Genomic DNA, 24,804 nt, shown 5'->3' on the forward strand with positions numbered 1-24,804 from the left:
AACAGACTGGTTGAGGCAGGCGTTCTTCCTAACCGCGCGACCGCCAGATGGTGGCCGGCCCTCGGTGAGCCCTTTCCAACACCTCATACCGACGAAGTTGTGGTATTTGAAGATTACTTTTAGCATGGGTTGGGATTCCCTGTTCATCCATTCCTTAGGGATTTGTTGGAGCTATGGGTAGTCAGTTTGTGCAATCTCCACCCAAATACCATTCTTCACATCTGTATCTTTATCCACTTCTATGAGGCATTCCCTTGTATCCTTCCCCACTTCAACATTTTCCGTTATCTATTCTGGCTAAAGAAGAGAGGCGGTGGTGGTTCCAAGGTGGTTGGCGGAGTATACCTTCAACTGCGTGATGGAATGGTAGGTGAATATCTTACTGTGTCACTGAACACATCATTGAAAAATTGGAACACAAGGTGGTTCTAAATAAGGCAGACTTACCCAGCCATCTGCTGCGACCCTAATCACATCCCGGAGAACCAAAAGAGCTGGTCAGAGATGCCAAGAAACGCTGATATGGACCAAGTGAAAGAGCTTCTTGACTTAATCCAGGGTGTGAATATCAATGGCGGATTGGTAGCAGTGAGTTTTATATCACGCTGCGTTCAACCCTGCAAGGAGAGAGCCCATCCTGCCTTTGAATTCAAAGGGAAAACTGGCGATACCCGAGAGAAACCGGATATGCTATTGAAGGAGGTTATCGAAGAGCGAGCTGTAGAGCTGCTCACTTCGCATGTCTCATTCTACATGCTAGGGTATTCAAAACCCTTTAACTGCAGTAACCAGCCACCCCAGGTAAACGTCTCAGCATTATGTTCCTGATGCTTTTAATCTGTCGTCATTTCCAAACATCTAGACTTATTCATCTGTAAAAAGATCCACTCGCAGGATAGAGCCGTATACTTCTCGGTTGTACCGAGGAGTGAATGGTCGACGGGAGTAGACGGCCGACGACCGTCGTAGCCCAAAGAGGAGGGGCTGAGCACCTCGTCGGATAGTGCATCCCTAGTATCAGAGAAAATCCATGTGAAAAGGCCAGCGGGAGACGAGCCAGCTCGGAAGAGGAGAAAGACGGCGGGCACCGCTTCCTACAAACTGGGCGGCATCTGGCTTGGTGATGACCAGGCTACTCGACCGCGAAGGACTGCAGTGTTGGAGTGGTCTAACGATGATGAAGACCTAACAGCGCGTCCGCTGAGCACGAAGGAGCCACCGCTCCGCGCTGAAGTCCCCGTTCAGAGAGCGAAAGAGATTCATGCACAACCGACGACGGAAGTCCCGACGGTGCAGACGACTGGAGTCCCCGAGCAACAAACGGGAGTAACCTCAGAGCAGCATGTGGAGAGGGCTCCGGAACACCAAACGGATCGGCAGTCTTCTATAGAAGAGCGGGAACCTCCCCAGCAGAGCACTAAGGCGGACCATGCAGCTGTACCTAGAGGATCAGGCAGGTATCGCCGGTTCAAGAAGTTGAACCGGAAGACCAAACCGTGAGTATATTTGTCATGTAGTAGTAATGTTGTTCCTTGACCTCTTTTGAATACTAACAAGTTGACATTATGCAGAGCAACGCCGAGGACCGCACCCGCGGTAGAAACAACACCAACTGCTCCCGTCCCGGAGTCCTCGAGTGCTCGGCAACCAGAAGAGAGGTCAGCTGCCGCTGCTGGCGGTCTCGGCGATGGCGAACCATTGGCGCAAACAACAGGCGCGTCGGCGACAGCGACCAAGGCTACGACTAAAACCGTTGGTACTTTGGGAGTGGAAGCTGCAGCTGCTGTTGATGCACCGGAGGCTAGGGAAGCAACTCCAATGACTGCCGAGGAGCAAATTGTACCACCCGTAGCGACGCCAGGAATGGTCAGAGCCGCTGTCCGGCCACAGAGCCCCCCAGTGGTGCCTCGAGCGACGGTGGAAGAGGACGAGGTTGAGGAGATCGAGCGAGCCGAACCTCAACCCCAGTCCATCCGGATTATCTGAAAACGCGGGGAAGAAGTGGTAGTTATCGAGGAAGAAAACACCACCAAGGAGATGAAGAGGCTGAGATCCGCGGTAGCTGGAGTAATGACTCCAATCGAGGTTAGTACTGCAACTATAATATTAATAAATGGTGTTGGAGATCGAAGTTCATCACTGGCATTGTACATCCATAGGGTATAACGTGTACAGCCGAGCAGCGGCATCAACTAATAAAGAGGATGGAGCCCCTTGCTGAAGAGAACAAGAAACTCTAGGAGGCAATGAACCTATATGAGAAGAACATCTAGAGGGCCCGATGCGAGCGAGACCTTGCAGAGTCCAATTCGTGGGACCTGGAACATCAGAAGGGGGTTCTGTCCGAGCAGTTGGCAGCTGCAACCGAGCAGCTATAGAGGAAATCTGATCAGCTGGCAGCAGCATCCGAACAGCTACAGAAGAAAACCGAGCAGCTGGCCATTGCGTCAGAACAACTGAAAAATGCTTCCAACCAGTTGGAAAAGAAAAACCAGCAGCTGAAAAGCTTAACCGATCAGAACACAGGTATGATTATCGGCGAATATACTTTGTATTTGGTTGAACAACCATCTTTTAGGTGATAACTATTTTGCTTGCAGAGCGAGATGCGGAGCTCGGCCAGCTTCGCAAGACCATCGAGCAAATCCAACAAGAGAAAGCAAGAGTTGGAGCGAGCAAACAAACTGGCCGAGGAGCTGAAAGGTGAATACCTCCTGGTCAAAATTACTGCTGAAGTATTTTTCTGGTATGACGGAACATTGTAACGTTTGCAGGTTATCGCCGTAAAGCCAAGGCACAATTCGATGTGCTAGTGCAGGAAGCTCAGGTCCAAAAAGACAACTTCAATGCTGTAGTTACCGCAATAAAACCGGTGCTTGACTGTGTCGACCCAGAAACGGCACCCCGACTTGACGGTAGGAGGCAAGGGTCAGATACCATCATCCAAAGGTGCAAGGCAGCGAGGGAGAATTTCAAGATCTTCAACCGCGACGCCATTATGACCGTTGCTACTCATGTCCTTGCGGTTGCTCTGTCCCACTACCCAACCATCGACGTTCAGTCGATAGGGGGCGGTTTCGCCGAAGGACTGAGCGATGCGGAGACCCAGACGCTGGAGGATGAGGTGGAGGACGCAGCGAAGAAACTGGCCGGCGACATAGATCTATTTGGTGAGACGGATGGCAGTGACGTAGCCCAATGATCTGCTTGGCTGATATCATCTGTAATTTCTGCGCAATGCAATTAGAACGCGCGAAAGCGCAAGAACACTTATATATACGATAAATGTTATAAAGTGCATGTGTATGCAGTTAGATTGTATTTCGGTGAAAAAATCGTCGTAGTTATGACCATAAGATATTTATACGGAGTATAAGTAGAGTTCGAGCAGTTAGTTTGCTACTAACCCCCATGGCCTCAGCTAGCCCATAATCCATGACGTCGAGCGCAGAGCCCGAGCACGTGTAGGGGAACAGGCGTGACCAAGGAACTGCAGCCAACCACCCATAACGCAGAGCGCGGAGCCCATAGCACGTGTAGGGAGAGATCAGAAACTGGGTCTTCTCCATAGAGAAAAGAACGAAACATACGCTGCTCGGCAGTTATCGAAATGACTGTAGACGGCATAAACGGCGACCGAGCAATAAATTCTACTCTGAGCTCTCGGCCTCGGATAGCCCATAATCTATAACGTCGAGCGCAGAGCCCGTGCATGTGAAGGAAAAACAGGCGTGACCAAGGAACCACAGCCGACCACCCATAACGCAGAGCGCGGAGCTCGTGGCACGTGTAGGGAGAGATCAGAGGCTGGGTCTTCTCCGAAGAGAACAGAAAAGAAAGTAGGTTGCTCGCTGATCGGCGAAATATCTTTAAAGGTTTACATTGAATTATTCGGCGGTTTGGAGAAAAAACATGTGGCGAGACACGTTGGCGATTTGGAGGAGACGTGTTTGGAGAAAAATTATTCGGCGTTTTTTTTTGGCGAAAATGTGTCGACGTTTTGGAGAAAACGTTCGGCGTTTTTTGGAGAGAACCGTTCAGAGATTTTGGAGATTTGGAGAACTTTATTCGGCGAAATCGTGGTCGGCGATTTGGAGAAATCGTTCGGCGATTTTGGAGAAAAACCATTCGGCAATTTTGGAGATTTGGAGAACTTTATTCGGTGAAATCGTGGTCGGCGATTTGGAGAAATCGTTCGGCGATTTTGGAGAAAACCGTTCGGCGATTTTGGAGATTTGGAGAACTTTATTCGGTGAAATCGTGGTCGGCGATTTGGAGAAATCGTTCGGCGATTTTGGACAAAACCGTTCAGCGATTTTGGAGATCGTTATGGAGTATCGTAATGCTCGGTGACCGTATGCGGAGATCGAAAGTAAAAGGGGAAAAAATGGAGACAAATTATGGAGACCAAAACTTTATTCATCATAAAATGGAGAGTACATATCTGGAGCATTTCAAGGGTAGAAACGTATAAGGTGCTCGATGTGCCATGAGTTTGGAACATCAATCCCATCTAAGTCACATAAGCGATAAGATCCTGGTCGGGTGACCTCTTTGACGATGTAGGGCCCTTCCCAAGGGGAATAAAGCTTGTGCAACCCTTTGGTCTTTTGTTTTCTGTGGAGAACGAGATCACCGACGGTGAATGAACGACCTTTTACGTTGCGGTTATAGTACCTTCGCAAATCTTCTAGATACTTGGCTGTGCGGACATAGGTGATCAGGCGTTCTTCCTTGGCCCGGTCAATGTCCTCTGTCCGAACAGCCGCGGCTTGCTCTTCAACATAATTTTCCACCCTCGGTGCTTGGAAGGCAACATCCGCTAGTAGTATGGCCTCTGAGCCGTAGACCAAAAAATATGGAGACACACCGGTACTGCGACTAGCTTGAGTGCGCAGTCCCCAGACCACAGCCGGTAGCTCTTTGAGTCATCTGCCTGGATGCTTTTCTTCTTTCTGATATAGCCTCTTTTTGAGGGCGTCAAGGATCATACCATTAGCCCGCTCAACCTGGCAATTAGCTCTAGGATGAGCAACGGAAACGTATTTAACGGAGATGCACCGGTCTTCACAGAAGTCCCAAAAATGATGGCCGGTAAACGTGGTTCCGAGGTCGGTGATAATGCTGTTCAGGAGACCGAACCTGTGTATGATATCTTCAAAGAGGTCGACTGCTTTCTTTGCAGTAGCTGAAACGAGCGGTTTGTACTCGATCCACTTGGAGAACTTATCAATGGCGACGTATACATATCGGAAACCTCCTAGCGCTGGCTTGAAAGGCCCAATCATATCCAGTCCCTAGCATGCAAAAGGCCAAGAAGCTGGGATGTTCTGTAGTTCCTGTGCTGGTACGTGTATTTGTTTGGCAAAGAACTGACATCCTTCACAGTGCCAGACGAGGTCTTCTACGTCGGAGATGGCCGTGGGCCAGTAGAGGCTAGCTCGGAAAGCTTTGCCAACTAGGTTTCTCGAGGCCGCGTGATTGCCACAGGAACCAGAATGAATTTCGTGAAGCAGCTTCACTCCTTCGTCTTGAGGGATGCACTTCTGCAATACCCCTTCCTTGGCACTCTTCCTCATCAAGTTACCGTCTACCAACACGTAGTGCTTACTTCGGCGGATTAGGCGTTTGGTGTCGGCCGTGTCAGCGGGTACTTTAGAGTTGGTGAGGTACTTGATGAACTGCTCCCTCCAATCGGCGACCGGCAAAGGCACCGCAAGTACCAACTGCTCGGCAGGGGGAACCTCCTCAACTTCCGTTTCTTCTTTAATGGATGGCACCAGGAGATCTTGCACGAAGACCCTCGGCGGAACCGTGGCGTGAGACGAACCTATTTTTGAGAGGTGGTCGGCTGGTTGATTTTGATCTCGTACCACATGGTGGTACTCGATACCGTAGAACTTCCCTTCAAGCTTCCTGATTTCGGCGCAGTATGCGTCCATCTTCTCACTAGAATAGGACCAATCTTTGTTGAGCTGGTTGATAACCAGCATGGAGTCCCCGTACACCATAAGTCGTTTGACGCCAAGCTCGACAACTATTCGTAGACCATGGAGACATGCTTCGTATTCCGCGGCGTTGTTGGAGGCCGGAAAGTGTATCCGAAGGACATAGCGGAGCTTATCTTTGGTCGGCGTAATGAACAGAATGCCCGCGCCGGCACCACTGATGTTAAGGGCGCCGTCAAAATACATCACCCAGTGCTCGGGGCAAGTGGCGGCAATGGGCTCTAGGATCTTGGTCCACTCAGCGACGAAATCAGCAAGCGCCTGTGACTTAATGGTAGGTCTGCTTCTGAATTCAATGGAGTAAGTGCCGAGCTCAACAGCCCACTTAATGATGCGGTTGTTGGCCTCTTTGTTGCGGAGAATGTCCCCCAGAGGGAACTCAGTAACCACGGCGATCTTGTAATACTTGAAGTAGTGTCAGAGCTTTCACGATGTAATCAGAATTGCGTATAACAGCTTCTGTACCTGAGGATAACGAGTTTTGGGCTCATTAAGCACCTCGCTGATGAAGTATACCGGACATTGCACCTTCTAGGCATGCTTGGATTCTTCGCGTTCGACGACAATAGCCGTGCTGACGACGCGAGAAGTGGCGGCGATGTATATCAGCAGAGTTTCATCTGGCCGTGGAGCTGTCATGATCGGAGGTTTTGTTAAGAACAACTTGAGCTGCTCGAAAGCTGTGTCTGCCTCCTCCAACCAGGAAAAATGCTCGGAGGCTTTAAGGAGCTTGAAGAAAGGTAGCCCTTTTTCACCGAGGCACGAGATGAAGCGACTTAACGCAGCCATGCAGCCTGTAAGCTTCTGTATATCCTTGACGCATGTCGGCTGCTTCATGTTGGTGATGGTGGAGACCTTGTCAGGGTTTGGTTCGATGCCTCGAGCACTAACGATGTAGCCCAGCAGTATACCGGATGGAACTCCAAAGATGCACTTTGAAGGGTTCAGCTTCCATCGGTATTTGTTCATGTTGGAGAAAGTTTCTTCAAGGTCGGCGATAAGATTGTCGGCGGTTTTGGTCTTGACGACCACATCGTCGATGTAGGCTTTGATGTTGCGGTCGATCTGTTGGTCGAGGCACATCTGGATAGCCCTTTGATAGGTCACCCCAGCATTTTTGAGTCCGAAGGACATAGTGGTGTAGCAGTATGCACCGAAAGGTGTGATGAACGACGTCTTGACCTGGTCTTCTTCCTTGAGGGAGATCTGATGATAGCCGGAGTAATAGTCAAGAAAGGAGAGCAGTTCACAGCCGGTGGTGGAGTCTACAACCTCGTCTATCCGAGGTAGGCCGAAGGGGTCTTTAGGGCAGTGTTTGTTAAGATCAGTATAATCAACACACATTCTCCATTCTTTATTCTTTTTTCGAACGAGAATAGGATTAGCTAACCAATCTGGATGATACACTTCTTTTATAAATCCGGCAGCTAAGAGCCATTTTATTTCTACCCTAATAGCCTCCTTCTTGTCTGGCGCGAATCGGTGGAGTTTTTGCTTGATCGGTTTGGTGTCGGTGAGACATTCAAGGAGTGCTCGATCTTCTCCCTTGGTACCCCCGGCATGTCTGCCGGTTTCCAAGCAAACACGCCGATGTTGGCACGTAGGAAGGAGACGAGCGCACTTTCCTATTTGGGGTCAAGGTGAGCCCCGATCTTCATAGTCTTGGAGGGGTCGTCGAGGCCGAGGCCGACCTCCTTGACTTCCATGGACTTGGCAAAAGCGTGAGGAAGCTCTAGCTCTGGAATCTCCATGTCATCGACGGATACTGTCTTGGCTTCGGTGACCACGCTAGCCATCTGGATGGAGAGGTCGGTGGCTTCGGTGAGGGCGAGACTCTTTGTCTCGTAGGCGTAGGCGATGGAAAGGTTGGCCCGCAGAGCCAGGACTCCTGCAGGCGAAGGCATCTTCAACACCAGATACGCGTAGTGCGGTACGGCCATGAATTTGGCCAGAGCTGGCTGGCCAAGTATGGCGTGGTAGGCGGTGTCGAAGTCGGCGACATAGAAGTTGATATGCTCGATGCGGTAGTTGCTTGTCGTGCTGAACTGTACTGGCAGGGTGATCTCTCCAAGTGGCCTGGATGCCCTTCCAGGTACCACACCCCAGAAGGAGGAGTCCGAGGGTGTGAGATCTGATATCGCGAGGCCCAACTCCCTTAGGGCTCCGGCGAAGAGTAGGTTCAAAGCACTGCCACCATCAACAAGGACTTTTCTGAATAGCACCTTCTGGACGGTTGCATCAAGGACAAGGGGGAAACGCCCTATATATGGTATGTCTACCCACTGGTCGGCCCTGCTAAAGGTGATGGGGATCTCGGACCATGGGCGATAGCTAGGGTCGGCGGTAGTTTCTTCTGAAGCGACGGCGAGCACTCGTCGAGCGGCAAGCTTCCATTCCCTTCGACTCTTAGTGGAGGCGAGGCCCCCGAAGATGGTGGCGACCACCTTATCGTGGTCCTGAAAGGCGTTGTTGTTCCCAGGCGGTCGGCGACCTCCTGTTCCATTGTTGTCGTTGTCGTCGAGCCTCTTGTCCTAGAACTCCCTGGCTAGACCAATGCAGTCCTTCATCTTGTGTTTGGCGTTCTTGTGAAGAGGGCACGGGCCGTCGAGTATCTTTTGGTACTGCTCGTCATAGTTACACTTGGCGCGAGGTTGACTAGCAGCGGTGAAGATGTGTTCTGGCCGGCAGCGGCAATTTTGGTTGGGCTTGTGTCCTCCTGTTCGATCACGGCCGCTATCGCGATGATAGCTGCGATCGTCGGGGTGGCGGTCGTTGGGGCGATCGTCGTATCGGTGAGGTGGTCACTGAGTGCATGCATCCTCGTTGAAGCGCACCTCGACTTCCTCTGCATCGGCGTACTGGTTGGCGGTAGTTATCATTTCGCCGATACTGGTTGGCGGCTTACGGTTGAATTTGGAGCGAAGCTCGCGATGGTGGAGTCCTCGGATAAAGGCGGTGATGACTTCAGCTCCCGTGATGTTGGGGATAGAGTTCCTCATCTTAGAGAAACACCAGATGTAGCTGCGGAGGAGCTTGGATGGCTTCTGGTTGATGCGGCTGCTTCGTGTCGGGTCGAGTAACGTGGCCATATAGTTGTCGGTGAAGACTTTCTTCAACTCCTCCCACGAGCCGATGGAGTCTGGCGCAAGGCTAGTGAACCAGCTCATGGCGGGTGGCGTGAGCATGATGGGGAGATAATTTGCCATAACGCTGGTGTCTCCTCCCGCAGCACGGACGGCAGTGGCATAAGCCTACAGCCACTGAGTTGGGTTCATTCTTCCTTCGTAGGGCTTGACCCCGGTGATCTTAAAACCATGGGGCCATCGAAGCGTTCGGAGTGCCTTTGTGAAAGCCGGAGGCCCCTCAAGATTGTCGACACCGTAATCTGCGGTGTTGTGGTCGGGGATAGGCTCGAGGGCTGAGTCTGGGTTGCCGAACTCCCTTTCATAATCCTAGCGGCGACGTACTTCATCTTCGTGGTGACCAAAGCGACGGTGCTCGATAATACGCCGCGCATCCTAGAGGTTGCTGAGATGTACTCTAGCATCTTGTTTGAGCTCCTAGTCATGTTGGCGATGGTGTTCGGCGCGATGCCCCCTGGGTCCCCCTTGGAGAGGTAATGACTAGTCGGCGAAACGGCTTTGACTGGGGCGGCGATTGGACCTCGCCGTAGCTGATCGGTGAATCGTGCTCGAAGAGCATGAAGGTCTCTGATCCTCACGGATCTCATTGACCTGATAGTGAGCCGCTTTAAGCATGGCGGCGATCTTGGCGAGCTCGGGCGTTTGAGGGAAACGAGCGAGCTCGTTGGCGGCTACTGCCAAATTGGAGCTTGGAGTCTTGAAGACGTCGTGACCGTCGACGTGGAGAAATTCTTCGTCGAGGTCATGGTAGAGCGGGAGCGGTCTTCCTTGAGAGTCAAGCCGATTATTCCGAGCAGCCTCGGCCCTTGCGATGGCTGCCTCGTTCTCTGGCCGCTACGTGCGGTTGACGTTTTGGCTCTCCCGAGCAATGCGCTCCTCCTCGGTTTCGCCATTCCGAGGAGGGCTGTCGATGCTGACGTTGAAGATTGCACCACCCCGGAAGGGTAGGAGGAGAAATTGATCGGAGAAGGTTTCGGCGAGGGTCTCCGTAGAACCCTGAGACTCGAAGCCTGGAGTTTCTTCTAGGATGGTCTGGAGTGCGCCCCAGGGCTCCGGCCTAAGTGTAGCGTGTTGACAGCCGGCGGGAGCTGGACGGTGATCTGGTCGGCGAGTTTGCCCCTTAGGGCATGCTGGTAAGCGGCGGCAGTGTTGGAGAATCTGAAGGGTAGGGCCATAGCCCTTGCAGTTTCCTGAGCACCCTCCGATAAATTTGGATCGGAGGGTGGTCGGCGCTGAACCAGAGTGTTCAGTGCCGATTCAGCGACGGAGAGACAATCGGTGAGCTTCAGTCCGACCCGATCGATGGATTTGATCAGATCATCGTTGTTGATCGGCCTCCTCTGGTATCGAGGAAATGGACGGCGAGTTGTTGCCGAAAGAGATCTCGGAATCACCTCCGAGATCGGATCTGCAGTTGTAGGTACGGGGGTGGCCGGCGCAGAACCGATCTGCTCCGGCTCGAGGAGCTCTCCGACTCCATCAGCATTGATGACCCACGAGATGGATCTGACCGTGAAGATCTGGCCGGGCTGTGGAAGGGACGAAGAGCCTGCGGAAAAAGCCATCTTGTTCGACAAGGAAACAGCACGCACACCCCTACCTGGCGCGCCAACTGTCGATAGAATATCATAGGCAGTCCTCCAAGGGGTATCCCACGAAGGTAGATTGATCTGTAGAGGAGCATGAGATCAAGAACAAGAAAGCAACAGAGACACACGAGTTAGACAGGTTCAGGCTGTTAGTATGATGTAATACCCTACTCCTATGGTCTGTTGGTTTGTATTAGCTATCGTATGATATGCCATGATTTTAGAGGGGGTCCCTACCCGCCTTATATAGTCTGGGAGGCAGGGTTACAAGTCGGTTAGATCTGAGAGATAACCGGAAAGTAATAACTGATTACAGGAATCTTGGGATCATACATATCCTAACAGATCTCATAGTATCTTCAGGATATCTACCCGATGTCTTGCAGAAGGCACCGAGCAGAGTCGTGCCTCGCAAGGCTTCTTCTTGTGGGCTAGGCCACCCCTAGGGGCATAGCCCATGTGGTCTACCATGGGTATCCGGGGTCGTATCCCCCACACAAACGCTGAGTAAAACTGGTCGGACCGCAAGAAACCTATGCCCTAGCGGCTACGGCATTTTTGCTCACCAGTGTGATCAGAGTTTATTGCCCACACCCCGAGCTTTAGCCTTCGCCTTGCCAGGAAGGGTTTGGAGGGGCCCACCGGTGGAATCTCCATCGAGGGCAGGCCAGCGGGCCACCTGAGTCAGTCTCTGGAATGACTCAGGCATCTACCGGGAGGCGGGTTAAGGAGCAATGGAATGCCACATGAGAGCTATGCTGACCCTATCACGAACGATGGACCCGGATCCCACTCGGACATGCCCATTAGTGAGCTCGCCGAGCATGACACTTGAGCCATCGAGGCAAGTGTCGTTAGCTCAACCCCTCCGGTTGTGGAAACGGCGGATGAAGTGACGCATAAAACTTGGCTGACCCCTACCAAGCCCAACGGGGCTTGGGGGCTTGAGCCACCCGACCCTGACTCGGGAATCCGACCGACTGAGGTTCAAAGTCTGGCCCACAAAGGGCTCGAGGCCACCTCGCGTCGAACAAAGCCAGGAGAGAAAACGTAGATGAGCCCCAATAGCCTTTTGCCCGACCTGTTCAGAAGCGGATAGGGTCATCTCAACCTTCTTGTTTGATCCTAACCTTGAGCCAAGCCCATAGTATCTCTATCGAGGGGAGGCCAGCGGGCCACCTGAGTCGGTATCCAGAATGGCTCAGGCATCTATCGAGAGGTAGGTTAAGTAGCAATGGAATGCCACATGAGGGCTATGCCGACCCCGTCACGAATGATGGACCCGGATTCCACTCAGACATGCCCATTAGCGAGCTCACCGAGCGCATCACTCGAGCCTATGGCCGTCCCCTCAGAAAATGCGCCGGACGTTTCGCCTCCCTGAATGGGCCACGACCCATCATAGGTAAGAGGGATACGGAGCTAAAGACGCTCCTACGGCCCGTCTAGGCCTAGGAGTTCGAGGGTTGGCCCACCGACAGGTTTGATAATCGCTCCGAGCACCTTTAGAATGAGGGGTGGAAAGGGATGGGCCCACTAGCGCCGTGGGCATCCTAGCCCACGTTCGAGCCTCGGTCAGATATGATCCATGGTTTTTCCTCGAAGAAAGGCAGAGAGCCCTCGGGACCGGTCGGATGGACCCGAGAACTATATGGATTGACCGCTGAGAATCTGGAGTCGGTCACCAGCTGACCCAAGCCGGACCCCTGCGGACAGGATGTCAGGGCCCCACTCGGACTAGCCCATTAACGGCTCACCGAGCACCATGATTTGTCCATAGGGGAAATCATGGCATGGCTCAGCCCCTCCGTTTTTATCAGAAAAACGCATGAGAGAAGACGATCACAAAGACAAGTCGACCCTCGACCGAACCCCTGCTACGGGCGGGAGCTCGAGGAAAGTTGGACTCGCAAGGAGACCGAATGCGCGGTCGCAGAACGACAGACCCCCGTTGGGGTCAGAATCAGGAAATACCTTTTCTGACCCACCAAATCTCATGGCTATACCCCCGAGGGGTCTAATGATGACGAAAGGGAATCGCAGTCCCTAGGACACACCGTGGGCGACAAAAGAAGGCTGAGGCCCTCAGAGTCCTCATGTTTGGAAAAGCCTCCGAAGGAGTATTCTACTCCTCCACAGGCTCGGGGGCTACTGTCAGGGACCAACACTAGGGTACCCGAAGAGGAGGAGCTAATGGTCATCAACATTGATTCGTTCGAGTAGTCAAGAGCGTGACTATAGCTTCAACAAACCCCTAGGTGCGTAGGCTCCGCCTCACTCGAACCTTGGCTGCGGGCTCCGCCTCGCCCGACTCCGACGCCACAGGCTTCGCCTCGCCCGACCCCGAGTCCATAGGCTCCGCCTCGCCCGACCCTTGGGGGCGAGCTCCGCCTCGCCCAACCCCGAGACCACGGGCTCCGCCTCGCTCGACCACTGGGGACGGGCTCTGCCTCGCCCAACCTCTGGGTCGGGGGCTCCGTCTCACCCGACCCCTCAGGTGTGGCTCCTGACAGAATCCCATACCGCTGCCAACCACTACGGGCTAGAAAATACAATCCAAGATCAAACTTCTGGTATCATGCTGGGAGCGGGCACATCTCAATATGACTCGTGCCTGCGACATGTCACTCCAGGGAACTCACATCACCAACAGTGACAGACGCGTGGTCACTATGCTGCCTACTCCATGTACGGCCGCTGACCAGCACGCTGGTTCGCCGCGTCGCCCGCCGGGGCGAAATGGGACGTCACGACCCGCTGATAACACCAGGGCGTGGTATCAGCGGCGAATAGGCGCCCGGCGTGGAGCCATCCCTGTCACCATTTGCAGTGTCGGCGGGACCCGCACAAAGGAAAAGAAAGGCCCGGCGGTCCTAGAAGCCTTCCTCTTCTTGCCTCTTCTCCCTCTTTCTCTCTGTGTAACCTGTTCTTTCCCTTCGTCTATAAAAGGGGAAGCAGGACGTCCCAGGAAGGGGGCGGTTCACCACTCTACATAGCTATAGACATCAAAATACACACCCTAACACGCCTTAGGAGCACACGCACATCAGAGATTTGGGACTTGTCCCTCTCTCGCTCGTTTGTAACCACTACTATAAACTTTCAGTGCCGGTAACACGAGCAGCAGCGACGAACTAGACATAGGGACTTTCTGCCCGAACCAGTATAAACCTCGTGTCCTCTATGCACACCATCCGAGTCAGACGTGCAATACTATAAACTTACTCGTCGGTGGTAACTCGAAACACCGACACAAAGAAACATAATGTGCCAGTTCCAGTTTCAAAGAAATCAATATACAGCAGAGATCGAAACTTGTGGCACCTTAGTCATGAGGTACATTTTGTTTATTGCTTCTAGTTTTCTCAAAAAAATTGTGATTTCTCTTTTTTTACATGTATATATGTACACCACAATTTTGCACGATGGTTACATTCCAAACTTCTAATCTAATATGCATGTTGTCATATTAATATTAATATCAATATTATCCATTAGTGTTATGCATCTTTGCCTCGTTGATGCCTTTAACTGAAAACCACATGATTTATCTTTGATACGAGATGAAGTGAATTGTTCTCTGTTCATTGCAGGGTGATATCCTTGAGGACCCCTCAAATGAGCCAAAGGAAGATATGTATATGATGTCTGTTGCTCCAGAAAAATGCACCTTCAGAAACCGAGTAGGTGATCAACAGTCTATCTTTCCACTGCTCTCGTCTTTTTGTTTTCCCATTTCACCTTTGCTGCAATGTGTAGCATAGAAATAACAGTTTAGTAGTTTACACCATTTTATAGCCCAGTTTCGAATGGTTTAAGCTTATGAAAAATCTAGCTTTTGGCCAGTTACCCACGAAGTTGCTTTTTGGAGAAGCCTGGAGGTAAAAGCTATGCGTTTCGTAGATTGGACCGGTGCTTGTAGGTGAGCTTGTTGGAGGAGCACGTGGGTGAACCGAGCTCATTGGAGGAGAGGTCCAGCGAGAGGATCTCAGAGAGGAATTGCTTGAGCGGGGAGGTGAGAGGAGGCCCATGGACGTGGAGGCCCTCTGGCCGGGAGCAGCCCATGGGCGAGGAGGGGTGTGCACACGCGGAGAGTGGGGGGCAGCGCCGGTCCTAGGAGTATAAGGGACCTCCGACAATCACCAACGTTGGCCGGAGCTCTGCAAAGGAGATGGCAAAACTAAACTCTCTCACTTCATTGAGTTACAGTGGAAAGCTATATATCCAACTCTACCCATCTAATCCTAGTACACAGACATGCACAGGCTACCATGCTGCTACAATGACTAGATGTTACAGCATGGCTGACTTTGACGCATGCCCCTGCTGTGGCTACAGTGCGGCAGGGCAGCCTTTCGGCGCCTACCCCTACCGCTTGTTGGTGCCCTTGTCAATGCTGATATGTCGTCTTCTTCGTTGTTGGTGCCCTTGTCAATGGCATTCCAGAGCCGTCGGGCTCTGAGCTTGACCTTCATGGTCACCGCCCACTCGGCATAGTTGGTGTGAGTCAACGTCGGCCAACTGGTGCCGCTGACCTTCCGCACCATGCGTACGATGACCTCCTATCGTGGCTGGGCAGCTACAGCAGCGCCGCTGCTGTCGTCCATCTCCAAACCGCCCGTCATCGCCAGCGGTTAGTCCGGCGACGACGCTTGTACGGCTCTGATACCGCTTGTTGGTCCGGAGATCTCCCGCACGGGTGAGCCAACCGCTCACCGGCGTTCTCGCTCACTATGGCTAGAGGTAGAAGAAGGAAGGAAGAACAGAGCGCGCGCACACACAGCACAAGCATCAGCGTTGGCCGGAGCTCTACAGAGGAGATGTCAAAACTGAACTCTGTCACTTCATTGAGTTACAGTGGGAAGCTTTATATACAACTCTACCCATCTAATCCTAGTACACAGACATGCACATGCTGTCATGCTGCTACAGTGGCTAGATGTGATAGTAGGACTGACTTTGGCGCCTGCCCATGTTGTGGCTACAATGCGGCAGGGGAGCCTTTCGGCACCTGTCCCTGTCGTGGCTACAACGCAGCAGTAAGGGAGCTCTTTCAACGACTGCCCCTGCCGCACGTACAGAGGGAGAGCAGTAGATTAGTTTACAAAATAGGGGTTAGTGGAGGTAACATAAGGGCAGTATAGGTTTTAAGTGGTCATGTGAGACTGTTTTTTAGATGAAGTAAGCTTTATTTGAAATGTCATGTCATACTATAACATACACGTTAGCGTAATACAAATTCTTGCTAAGAAAATATACATTCCTGTTACACTATTAACTGGTTTTGCTAATTTTCATCTTCCTGGAGAAACTTTCTTGATATAAACAGTCTCACGTATGTATCACGCCTGTAGTGGACTAACATTGAGCTTAATCCGTTCAGGTATCTGGAGATTGGCATCGTCGCAGGTGTTCCCGTTTCCATCAACGGACAATCCCTCTTGCCAGCCTCCCTCCTCGCGGAGCTCAACGAAACTGGCGGGAAGCACGGCATCGGGCGCATGGACATGGTGGAGAACCGTCTCGTCGGCATGAAGTCCCGCGGCGTCTACGAGACCCCCGGTGGCACCATCATGGCCGCGGCGGTGCGCGAGCTGGAGGCCCTGACGCTGGACAGGGAGACCACGCAGCGGAAGGACATCAGCATGTTTGGTTGGCTGATTCGTATCGTTGCTGGTTCATGAAGAAGTGCTGCTGGTTAATTTGTGTGAGAGAAAAATACTATTTCGATTAAAAATTTACTATCATTTACGATAAGCCACAGCCAAATAAACAAGCTGATGGTGGCGCTCAAGTACTCCGAGCTGGTGTACGTCGGCCGCTGGTTGGACCCGCTCCGGCAGTGCTTGGACGCCTTCGTGAAGAAGATCGCCGCGACCACCACGGCTCGGTGACCCTGAAGCTGTACAGGGGCTCGGTGAGCGTTACAGTGAGGACATTTCATCGTTTGAGAACGGGGAGATCTAGAACCAGGCTGACGCCGAGGGGTTCATCCGGCTCTATGATCTCTAAGCCCCACCCGGGTCCGGGGCGATGCTGCAGAAGGGCATCTGATCTGAGCTCTCTTATGATCTCTAAGCCCCATCCGGGTTTCGTTGTCACGTTCGTTTGTCTTATAATTTATGGTCTCATTCGCTGGTCTAAAACTTGGCTGAAAAACACTGTTCCGGCTGGTTTGTTGGGAGAGAAAAACACTGTTGAGTTACTTTGATGAACAGTAACGCGTGAGGAGAACCAGTCGGCTGGCTGAACCGTCTAGACCGGCGAACGAGCTCGAAACGGTACTTTTCTCTCCCAATAAATTAACCGAAATAGTATTTCAGCTTATTAAATCCGTTCTCTGGGAATTGTTCGAGTGCCAAGTTGGTCCCGGTCCGGATGTGGCCGTTAATGATCATGGTACGAACTTGCGTGATCTTGGCCCCGATTCTCGTGTCCCCCTCCATAATTAACACTGTTTGATCTTCCGTGGCATTGGGTTCGTAAATGCGAGGCACACTTTGCACTGCTACTTCCATGACGCTCGTAATTGCTGCTGCCTCTGTCTCTGTGGTGCCATTGAACCGCAGCGCTTACCTACTTGCCCCGTTCGCTCGCCGTAATGTCAAAAAAAAATCCTCTCCTACCAAATCAGTAAATAGTATTTTTTACTACGACTTATCAGCCACAGGCCATTCGGAGGGCATTATTACTAGCACGACTATTGTGCCAGGTCCGTTTCATAGACCTGCGTACTTTTTATCAAATCACTGCATGGCATAAATACGTGGCAGGATCGTATCTCCGTCAAAACATGTCAGGATCCCGAAACATACAAGGTGGGTGCTAGACGAACTTTTTGTGCAGACAAGATTGGTTTTGCGAGTGGAGAAAGTATTTTGGTGTCATTTAAACCATATCTATATGACTACGTGTATGATTATATGTATAATTGTCAAAGAACGTCTAGCTCAAACGGTTAGGTGACTCAGCGGCACTTCTCAGGTTCTAGATTCGACTCCTCGTGAAAGTGATTTTTAGGCTAAGGTTAAAAAAATCGCCTTGTCCATCCCCATAACCAAAGCACTAGGGGGCACCGGCTCAATTCTCACTTGGACGACGCAAAGCCAACGTGTAAGGATAGGGGCGGGGTTCGAGGGTTTTCTCGACCGGATGAGAAGGTCCTTCTTCTTATTTATAATGTTGCGGAGGCAGTCTTACCAACCCCGGTCGAGTTTTTTTTATTATACGTATAATTGCTTATTATCTATATCAAGTTGTGCAACTATGTTCATGACATCAAATTGCACTTAAATTTTTTGTATAAAATTTATAACTTTATATGTGTATTTACAGCTATAGTGCAAACCGTTTAAATCGTTTAGTCGATTGTCTAAGGGCATGTTTGGTAGGGTTTCTCCCTAGCTCCGGCTCTGGCTCTTTCGGAGGAGCCTTGCCAAACGTTTTTCTGTAGGAGCCGTTTTTTGGTAAAAAAAACAGAGGAGCCGGAGCTGTTTCGAAGAAGCCACAGGAGCCCCTTAGTAGGAGCCGTGCCAAACACCCCTAAACCATCTTAACGCTAAACGAATGATGGCTGACCGTTTAGCGTCTAGAATAACAACGTAAAGAGACGATCAATTTTTATAGACCAAATAAAGAGGAGTAACTTGCATCTAACTGATTAGTTTGTTAGATTGTCAACTTTCTTAATTTTTTAGTAACACATAGTTTAAAAAAATGCATACATGTTGTTAATTTCAGTTACTAATTACATTTATCTAAAGGGCATGTATAGATGTTTTATGGATGTGTTTAAACAGCAGACATACCTGTATATGTATGAGGTCAATCAATCCAGAATACCTTATAATTTATGATAGAGTTTAAACCTTCAACACTTTGTATTTCAGGACCGTTGGAATAGTAGCCATTTTTTGAAAACATAAATGAATTTAGGTGCCTAGACAGCTTTCTGATCATACTAAAAGTATGCAATTCTAGGTTTCGTCAAAGTCAAACTATCTTAAATTTAACTAAGTCTACAGAAAATATTTTCAACATGTATTACTCAAATAGCTAAACCATAAAAATATTATTTATGATGAATCTAATGATACTTATTTAGTATGATAAATATTAGAATCTTTTTATATAAACTTACAAACATGGTCGTGTGTTATAACAAGACATACAATTTATTGATAATAAGCAGGCTATTTTTGTTGGATTTAACTGAGTTTGACCTAACCTTGAATAAATCAAATAAATTGCAAGGCACATAATAAAAGCTAGTGCAATAAAAGATTAATTTAGTATGAAAAATGACAGGAGATTGATTCATCTTAAATATGTGACTATTATATGTACCTGTTGTTAGTTCAAGAAAATGTGGAAGGCGAACTGCACGCAAACAGTTCCAACACAAAAGTGCCGACACTTGTCCACAGATTACAGATAATGTCTATCAGACCCATTCGACTAACTATCCCCTCCGGGGGAGCGCTATGTCTTTGATTCTGTTCGCCAGGTTCCACGCAATAGGAGTCACAGCCGTCTCGATCTCATCCAGCTCGGAGGTTTCGTAGCCAGGTGCGAAGCCGAGGCTCATTGTCTCTAAGTCAATGCTCTCCGCATAATGAGAGCGGGCAATAGTAAAGGCTTGGGTGATCCCGACGTGAAAAGCGTCCTCCTCAAGCTGGCGCACCCGCGCCGTGATGTCTACGGCAGAGGCCGCAAGCGAGCTGGTTCCCTTCGGCCGCGCCACCCCTAGGTCATCGAAGACCACCCCGACGGCAGCGCGTAGGAGATCGTGCTCATCGCTCTCCACCTGAAGAATCCCCCGCATCTCGGTCAGCTCCGTGACCAGCCCGGCGAAAACGCTCTCGGCCTCCAGCCTTCGGGCTACCGCGGTTCCAAGATCGACCCAGAGGGAGCTGACCTCCAAACGCGCCTCGTTGCGCTCTCGGACGGTTTGGTCGCGCTCCTCGCGGGCCGCATCGCGCTCCGAGCGGAGTCTCTCCGTAGTCTAGCGCAGCTCGTCCCGCTCCTTGCACAGCCAGGCTATCGCCTCAGCGTCCAGGCTCGCCCTCTACTACAAGGCCGTGGACCTCTCCTCCGCTCCTAGCTTGAGCTCCTACTCCTTCTCCACCTCGACCAGGAGGTCGAGGGCCCGCTGTCGGGCCTCGGCGTCCCTCTGGAGCAGCTCGTCCCGCTCCTTCTGAAATCTGGCGGTCTCCTCCTCGTCCTGCCGCGCCATCACCGACAGATCCTAGAACATCCTATGGGACTCCTTCGTCTCCCGATGCGCCTCGACCTCCCACTACCAGAGACCGGCCACCTCTTCGGCCAGGGGAGTTAGCTCGGCCACCCGCCGTTGGGCGGCAACAAGCTGGGCGCTCACATCTCCATGCAGCCAGACCTCCTTGGTGAGGCGGTCCCATTCCACCTTCTGCTCGTGGAGGAACCAGGATTTCTCCTGGCTACGAGCGATGAGGGACTAAAAAGAACACCAATATCAAAAACACAAAAATACATGAAGAAAGAAGAAAGAGAGAGGGGAGATTAAGCAGATACCCGTCCAGTAGGAACGATGACGTCACGCAGGACGCCCCTGGCCTGGTTCAGGACATCCATCATAGCCGAGATCCCTTCGTTGAGACTCTCCCGCACTAAGCTCTCGGTAGCATCATCGAGCGAGAAGAGAATCGATGCAGGGTCTTGAGGATCCATCCACTGGAGCAGCGACTCACCCCGCGCGGGCGAGCGACTGCCCCCCAACGTTAGGGCCAAGGGCGACCCCCCGCTGGTCCTCTCCGCCACCACCACGACGCCCGGGGACCCTTCGGCCGTGTCCCCCTCCGTCCGGCCCGCCTCGGGTGCCGTCGCCTGGGCCGTCGGTGGCACAGATCGCGCTGCTTCCTTGGGCACCACCATGGCTGCGTCCGGCTACACCTGGCTTGTCACGGTCGCGGCCACCTCCACTTGCGATGTCGGGGCCTCGGCTTGCGGCGCCGCGCCCACCATGGACAGCGCCACAAACGCGAGCGGCAGCTCCGTCTGCTCCGACGTAGACAGTGGAATCACCTCCACTACCGTTTGCTCGGCGACCTCCGAGGGCGCTCCTTCAGCCCTAGCGTCCGCTTGACCCATCGAGGGCACGGGTGCCACCACGGGCGGCGCCTAACCGGCCAATGAGGCCACAACATCGGCTCCGCTCCTACTCGAAACGGGAGCGACGTCGGGCGATGGCCCCTATCTCGCCTGAATGGCGACGCTGTTCTTGGGCGCCACCACCAAAAAGACACGCCACCTCAAGACGTTGCAAGAACACAAAAAGCATGAGTCACAACGAAAACAGAGAAAAAGTAGAGGAACTGGTGGCTTACATCGGTGCTGTTGGGTGGGGCCATTTTGGGGATGAACCCCTAGGTCTCTGCTCCGCCTCATCGGGGCGGGACCGTTTTGAGCCTGCCCCCTACTCCTGGGCAGAGGGGCCCGCATCCCTAGCATTTGGGGGCGCGGCAGCGGAGCCGCCTCCCTCCACCGACACCTCAGGCGCGGCGGCAAATCCTCCCGCCCCTGATGGCTCTTGAGGTGCGGCGACAGGGCCACCCCCTATGCTGGCACCTTAGGTGCGGCGGTAGACCTGCCTGCTCCTGCTATCTCTTGGGGCAGGCCGACTATTTGGCCCGTCTCTGCCGGCCCCACGGACGCACTTTCCCCCTCGTGGAACGGGAAAGGCCCCTGCGTGGACGAGTGGATACCTGTCAGCGTATCCTCGCACGCCGAGTCATCCCACTCAATGTTGGCAACTACCTCATTGTCCTCCTCATCGTCGTCGTCATCATCGTCATCACTGTCTGTCTCCTTTCTTCGCTCCTATGCCCACAACTTCTATTGCTTCTTCTTCCTCTCGACCTCCTTCGTCTTCTTCTGCCACTCGGCTGTGGTGCAATTCACCACCACCACAAGCGGGTCCTTCGGCAGTGGAGTCGAGCGATCCATAAAGACGAGTCTCTTTGGCTGGTCCCGCTATCCCAATGTCAGCATCAAGGGGTCGGGAGTTCAATTAAAAAGGACACACGAGAAAAGAGAACTTACGAAGTCAATGTACCCTGGTACCGGCCACATTGGGGATGCCCGGCACCAGATACACAAAATCAAGAGCGGCGCCAGCATCGTCCCATGGGGGCTCCATCGCCTCCTTGATGCGCTGCGCCACTTCAGAGGGAGAGAGCGCTCCCTCGGCGAGCGTCGTCCTGTCAAGCGCCACCTTGGGCGTCATCATGTGCAGGGGAAGTGCGTGCCTCATCAGCGGCGCCACTCTCCGCATGTGGTAGGCACTGATGATCCCCAACCCCTTCACACCCCTCTCCTTCAGGATGCGGATGGCGGCAAGGTGGTTCTGGATCTTCTTCTTATCTTTATCTAGGACCCCCCACTTCCTCCATGATTCTAGGACCTCTTCGATGAGGCGCCCGGAGAACACTAGCAAGGGGGCGGTTGCGTCGTCCTTGACATAGAACCAATGTGAATGCCACCCCTTGTTGGAGGTCGACAGACGCATCGGCGGGTATTTGTTTACCCGATTGTTGCAGAGCTGAATGCCGGCGCATCCCATCGGCACGCTCAGCTCCTGCCTTTTCTCCTGCTTCATGAGGAGGGTGACGGCGAAGAAGTGACACCATAGGTCAAAGTGGGGACTAATCCCCAGGAACCCCTCACACAGGGCGACAAACACCGCAATGTGTTGGATCCCATTGGGAGTAAGGTGTTGCAGCTCCACATTGTAGTAATTCAGCAGCCCCCGAAGGAACTTGTGGGCGGGGGTAGCAAATCCCCGCTCATGGAAGTGAATGAAGGACACAATATAGCCTTCGGGCGGTGACGGTACGTCCTCATTGCCGGGCAGCCGCCAGTCCTCGGTGGTGGTCCGTGTGCAAAGAAGGCCACAGCGAACGAGGCCCTCCAAGCGCTAGAGGGTGACATCGGATCTACACCACCGCTCCATTGAACGATTGGGGAGGGTGGATGCAAACTTGACGGTGGCTGAGATGCGGATGTGGAAGGCTTAGGCGGTTGGCGGCGAAGGTTGTAGATGAAAAGGCAAGAAGGTAATGTACGAAACCCTGGGGGCGAACCCTTTGGTTTTATAGGGGCGATGGATGCGAGGAAGGCAATCATCCACCTAGATCTCCGCGCCTACCATGATTCGCCACCACGTCACCATGTGGGGTATGCGCCTCCAATCCTTATCCTTTCCCACTAAAGTCACGCCGGACGTTTCGCCTTCCCGGGCAGACCAGGACTCTTTACCAGCAGAAAAGATATGGGTCAAAAAGCGTTCCTCCAGCCCGCCTGGGCCCAGGAGTTCGAGGGCTAGCCCAATCAATGGTTTCGACAACCATCCCAAGGCAGCCTTAGGATGAAGGATGGGCCCACGAACGGCCAAACCCCAGGCACACGAGTGCCATAAGTATCTCGACCCACGATTGAGTGTCAGCAAGGCTGACTCCTGCCAGATCCCCACGAACGAGATATTGGGACTCCAATCGAACTATCCAGTTATCAAAACACCAAATCTCACAGCCATACCTGTGAAGGGTCTGAATTACCCCCCGGATGATTCTGTCTGAATCATCCGGGGGCTCGGGGGCTACACCCAACGGGTGCGCTCACGCGCACCCTCTAACGAATCGAAATACCCCCTAGGCGATTCTATCCGAATCACCCAGGGGCTCAGGGGCTACACCTGTCGGGTGCGCTCGCGCGCACCCTCTAGCAAGTCAAATCACCCCCAGGCGATTCTGTCCGAATCACCCGATGGGTGAGCTCGCGCGCACCCTCTAATGAATTGAAATACCCCTCGGGTGATTCAATCCGAATCACCCGAGGGCTCGGGGGCTACACCCGTCGGGTGCGCTTGCGCGCACCCTCTGGCAAGTCAAATCACCCCCTAGGCGATTCTACCTTAATCACCCGGGGGCTCGGGGGCTACTGTTGGGGACCGAATACTAGGGTACCCAAAGAGGAGGAGGTAATAACCATCAAACGTTAATGCTTCTGAACAGACAAGAACGCAACTACACCTCTTGCCCAACGACCGAAGGTTGGCTCTGCCTCGCCCAACCCCCAAGGGCTGGACTCCGCCTCGTCCGACGTCTGGCGGTAGACTCCGCCTCGTTCGACCCCTGAGGGCTGGTTCCGCCTCACCCGACGTCTGGGGACAGACTCTGCTTCATCCGACCCTCGAGGGCTGTACTCCGCCTCGCCTGACCCCCGAGGGCTAGACTCCACCTCGCCCGATGTCTGGGGGCAGGCTCCGCCTCGCTCGACGCCTGTGCGCTGCTCCTTCATAACTACGCGTGCAGATAAGGCAGGGCACTCAAGTCAACCATAATACCGAAGACCATACCCTGCATGCCTACAGGAAGGTACCATCAGGATATGACCAGACGGGCGCTTTAAGCCCTTCCAGGCATGTCAGAGCCCAAACAGTGTTGTGGGTGCCGACATTTGTCCTACAATGTTATGGGCGTCGGCATTTGCCCTCGGACACGAATCCTGACGGAAACATACGACAAATACTACGGTCCAGGAGGAAACTCATGTCATCTACAGTAATGAACGTGGGGCCTTTACGTCATCTGCTCCCCGTAGGGTCACGGCTCGGCACCCTGGCGTGCCGCACCGTCCGCCGGAGTAGGATGGGATGTGACCACTTGCTAAACGAAGCCAGAGCACGGCCCTATCAGGATCAGCGAACGTGCTATCCCTGGCACCGTCTGCTATGTCAGCAGGGCAGGCTCAAAGGAAAAGGAAGACCCGGCACCTTCGAAGGCCCTTCTCTACCTCTGATTTTTTCTCTTTCTCCCATCTGTAGTCCCTGCTCCCCCTTGATCTATAAAAGGGAGGGCAGGTCACCCCACTAAGGGGACAGATCGATTTATCACACCACGCACCACATAACACACAGTTAAGCAGCAACCAAGCTCTTAGCATCCTTTCGACCTTTCCATCCAAGACTTAGGACATATCCCTCTCTCGACCGTTTGTATCCCCTACTACGAACCTTTCAGTGCTAAT

General features: G+C 52.6%; 1 protein-coding gene and 1 pseudogene across 1 annotated transcript; one reads left to right on the forward strand and one right to left on the reverse strand.

Moving 5' to 3' along the window:
- Nucleotides 1-5,297: 5,297 nt before the first annotated feature.
- LOC136515845 (uncharacterized) lies at nt 5,298-6,194 on the reverse strand. Its single transcript, XM_066509325.1, has one exon. The coding sequence runs from the start codon at nt 6,192-6,194 to the stop codon at nt 5,298-5,300; it is 897 nt and encodes a 298-aa protein (XP_066365422.1).
- A 2,555-nt stretch (nt 6,195-8,749) lies between these two features.
- On the forward strand, nt 8,750-16,794 carry LOC136515846 (argininosuccinate synthase, chloroplastic-like; annotated as a pseudogene).
- The last annotated feature ends 8,010 nt before the right edge of the window (nt 16,795-24,804 follow it).

The sequence above is a fragment of the Miscanthus floridulus genome, chromosome 17, assembly GCF_019320115.1.
Source record: "Miscanthus floridulus cultivar M001 chromosome 17, ASM1932011v1, whole genome shotgun sequence".
NCBI lineage: Eukaryota > Viridiplantae > Streptophyta > Magnoliopsida > Poales > Poaceae > Miscanthus > Miscanthus floridulus.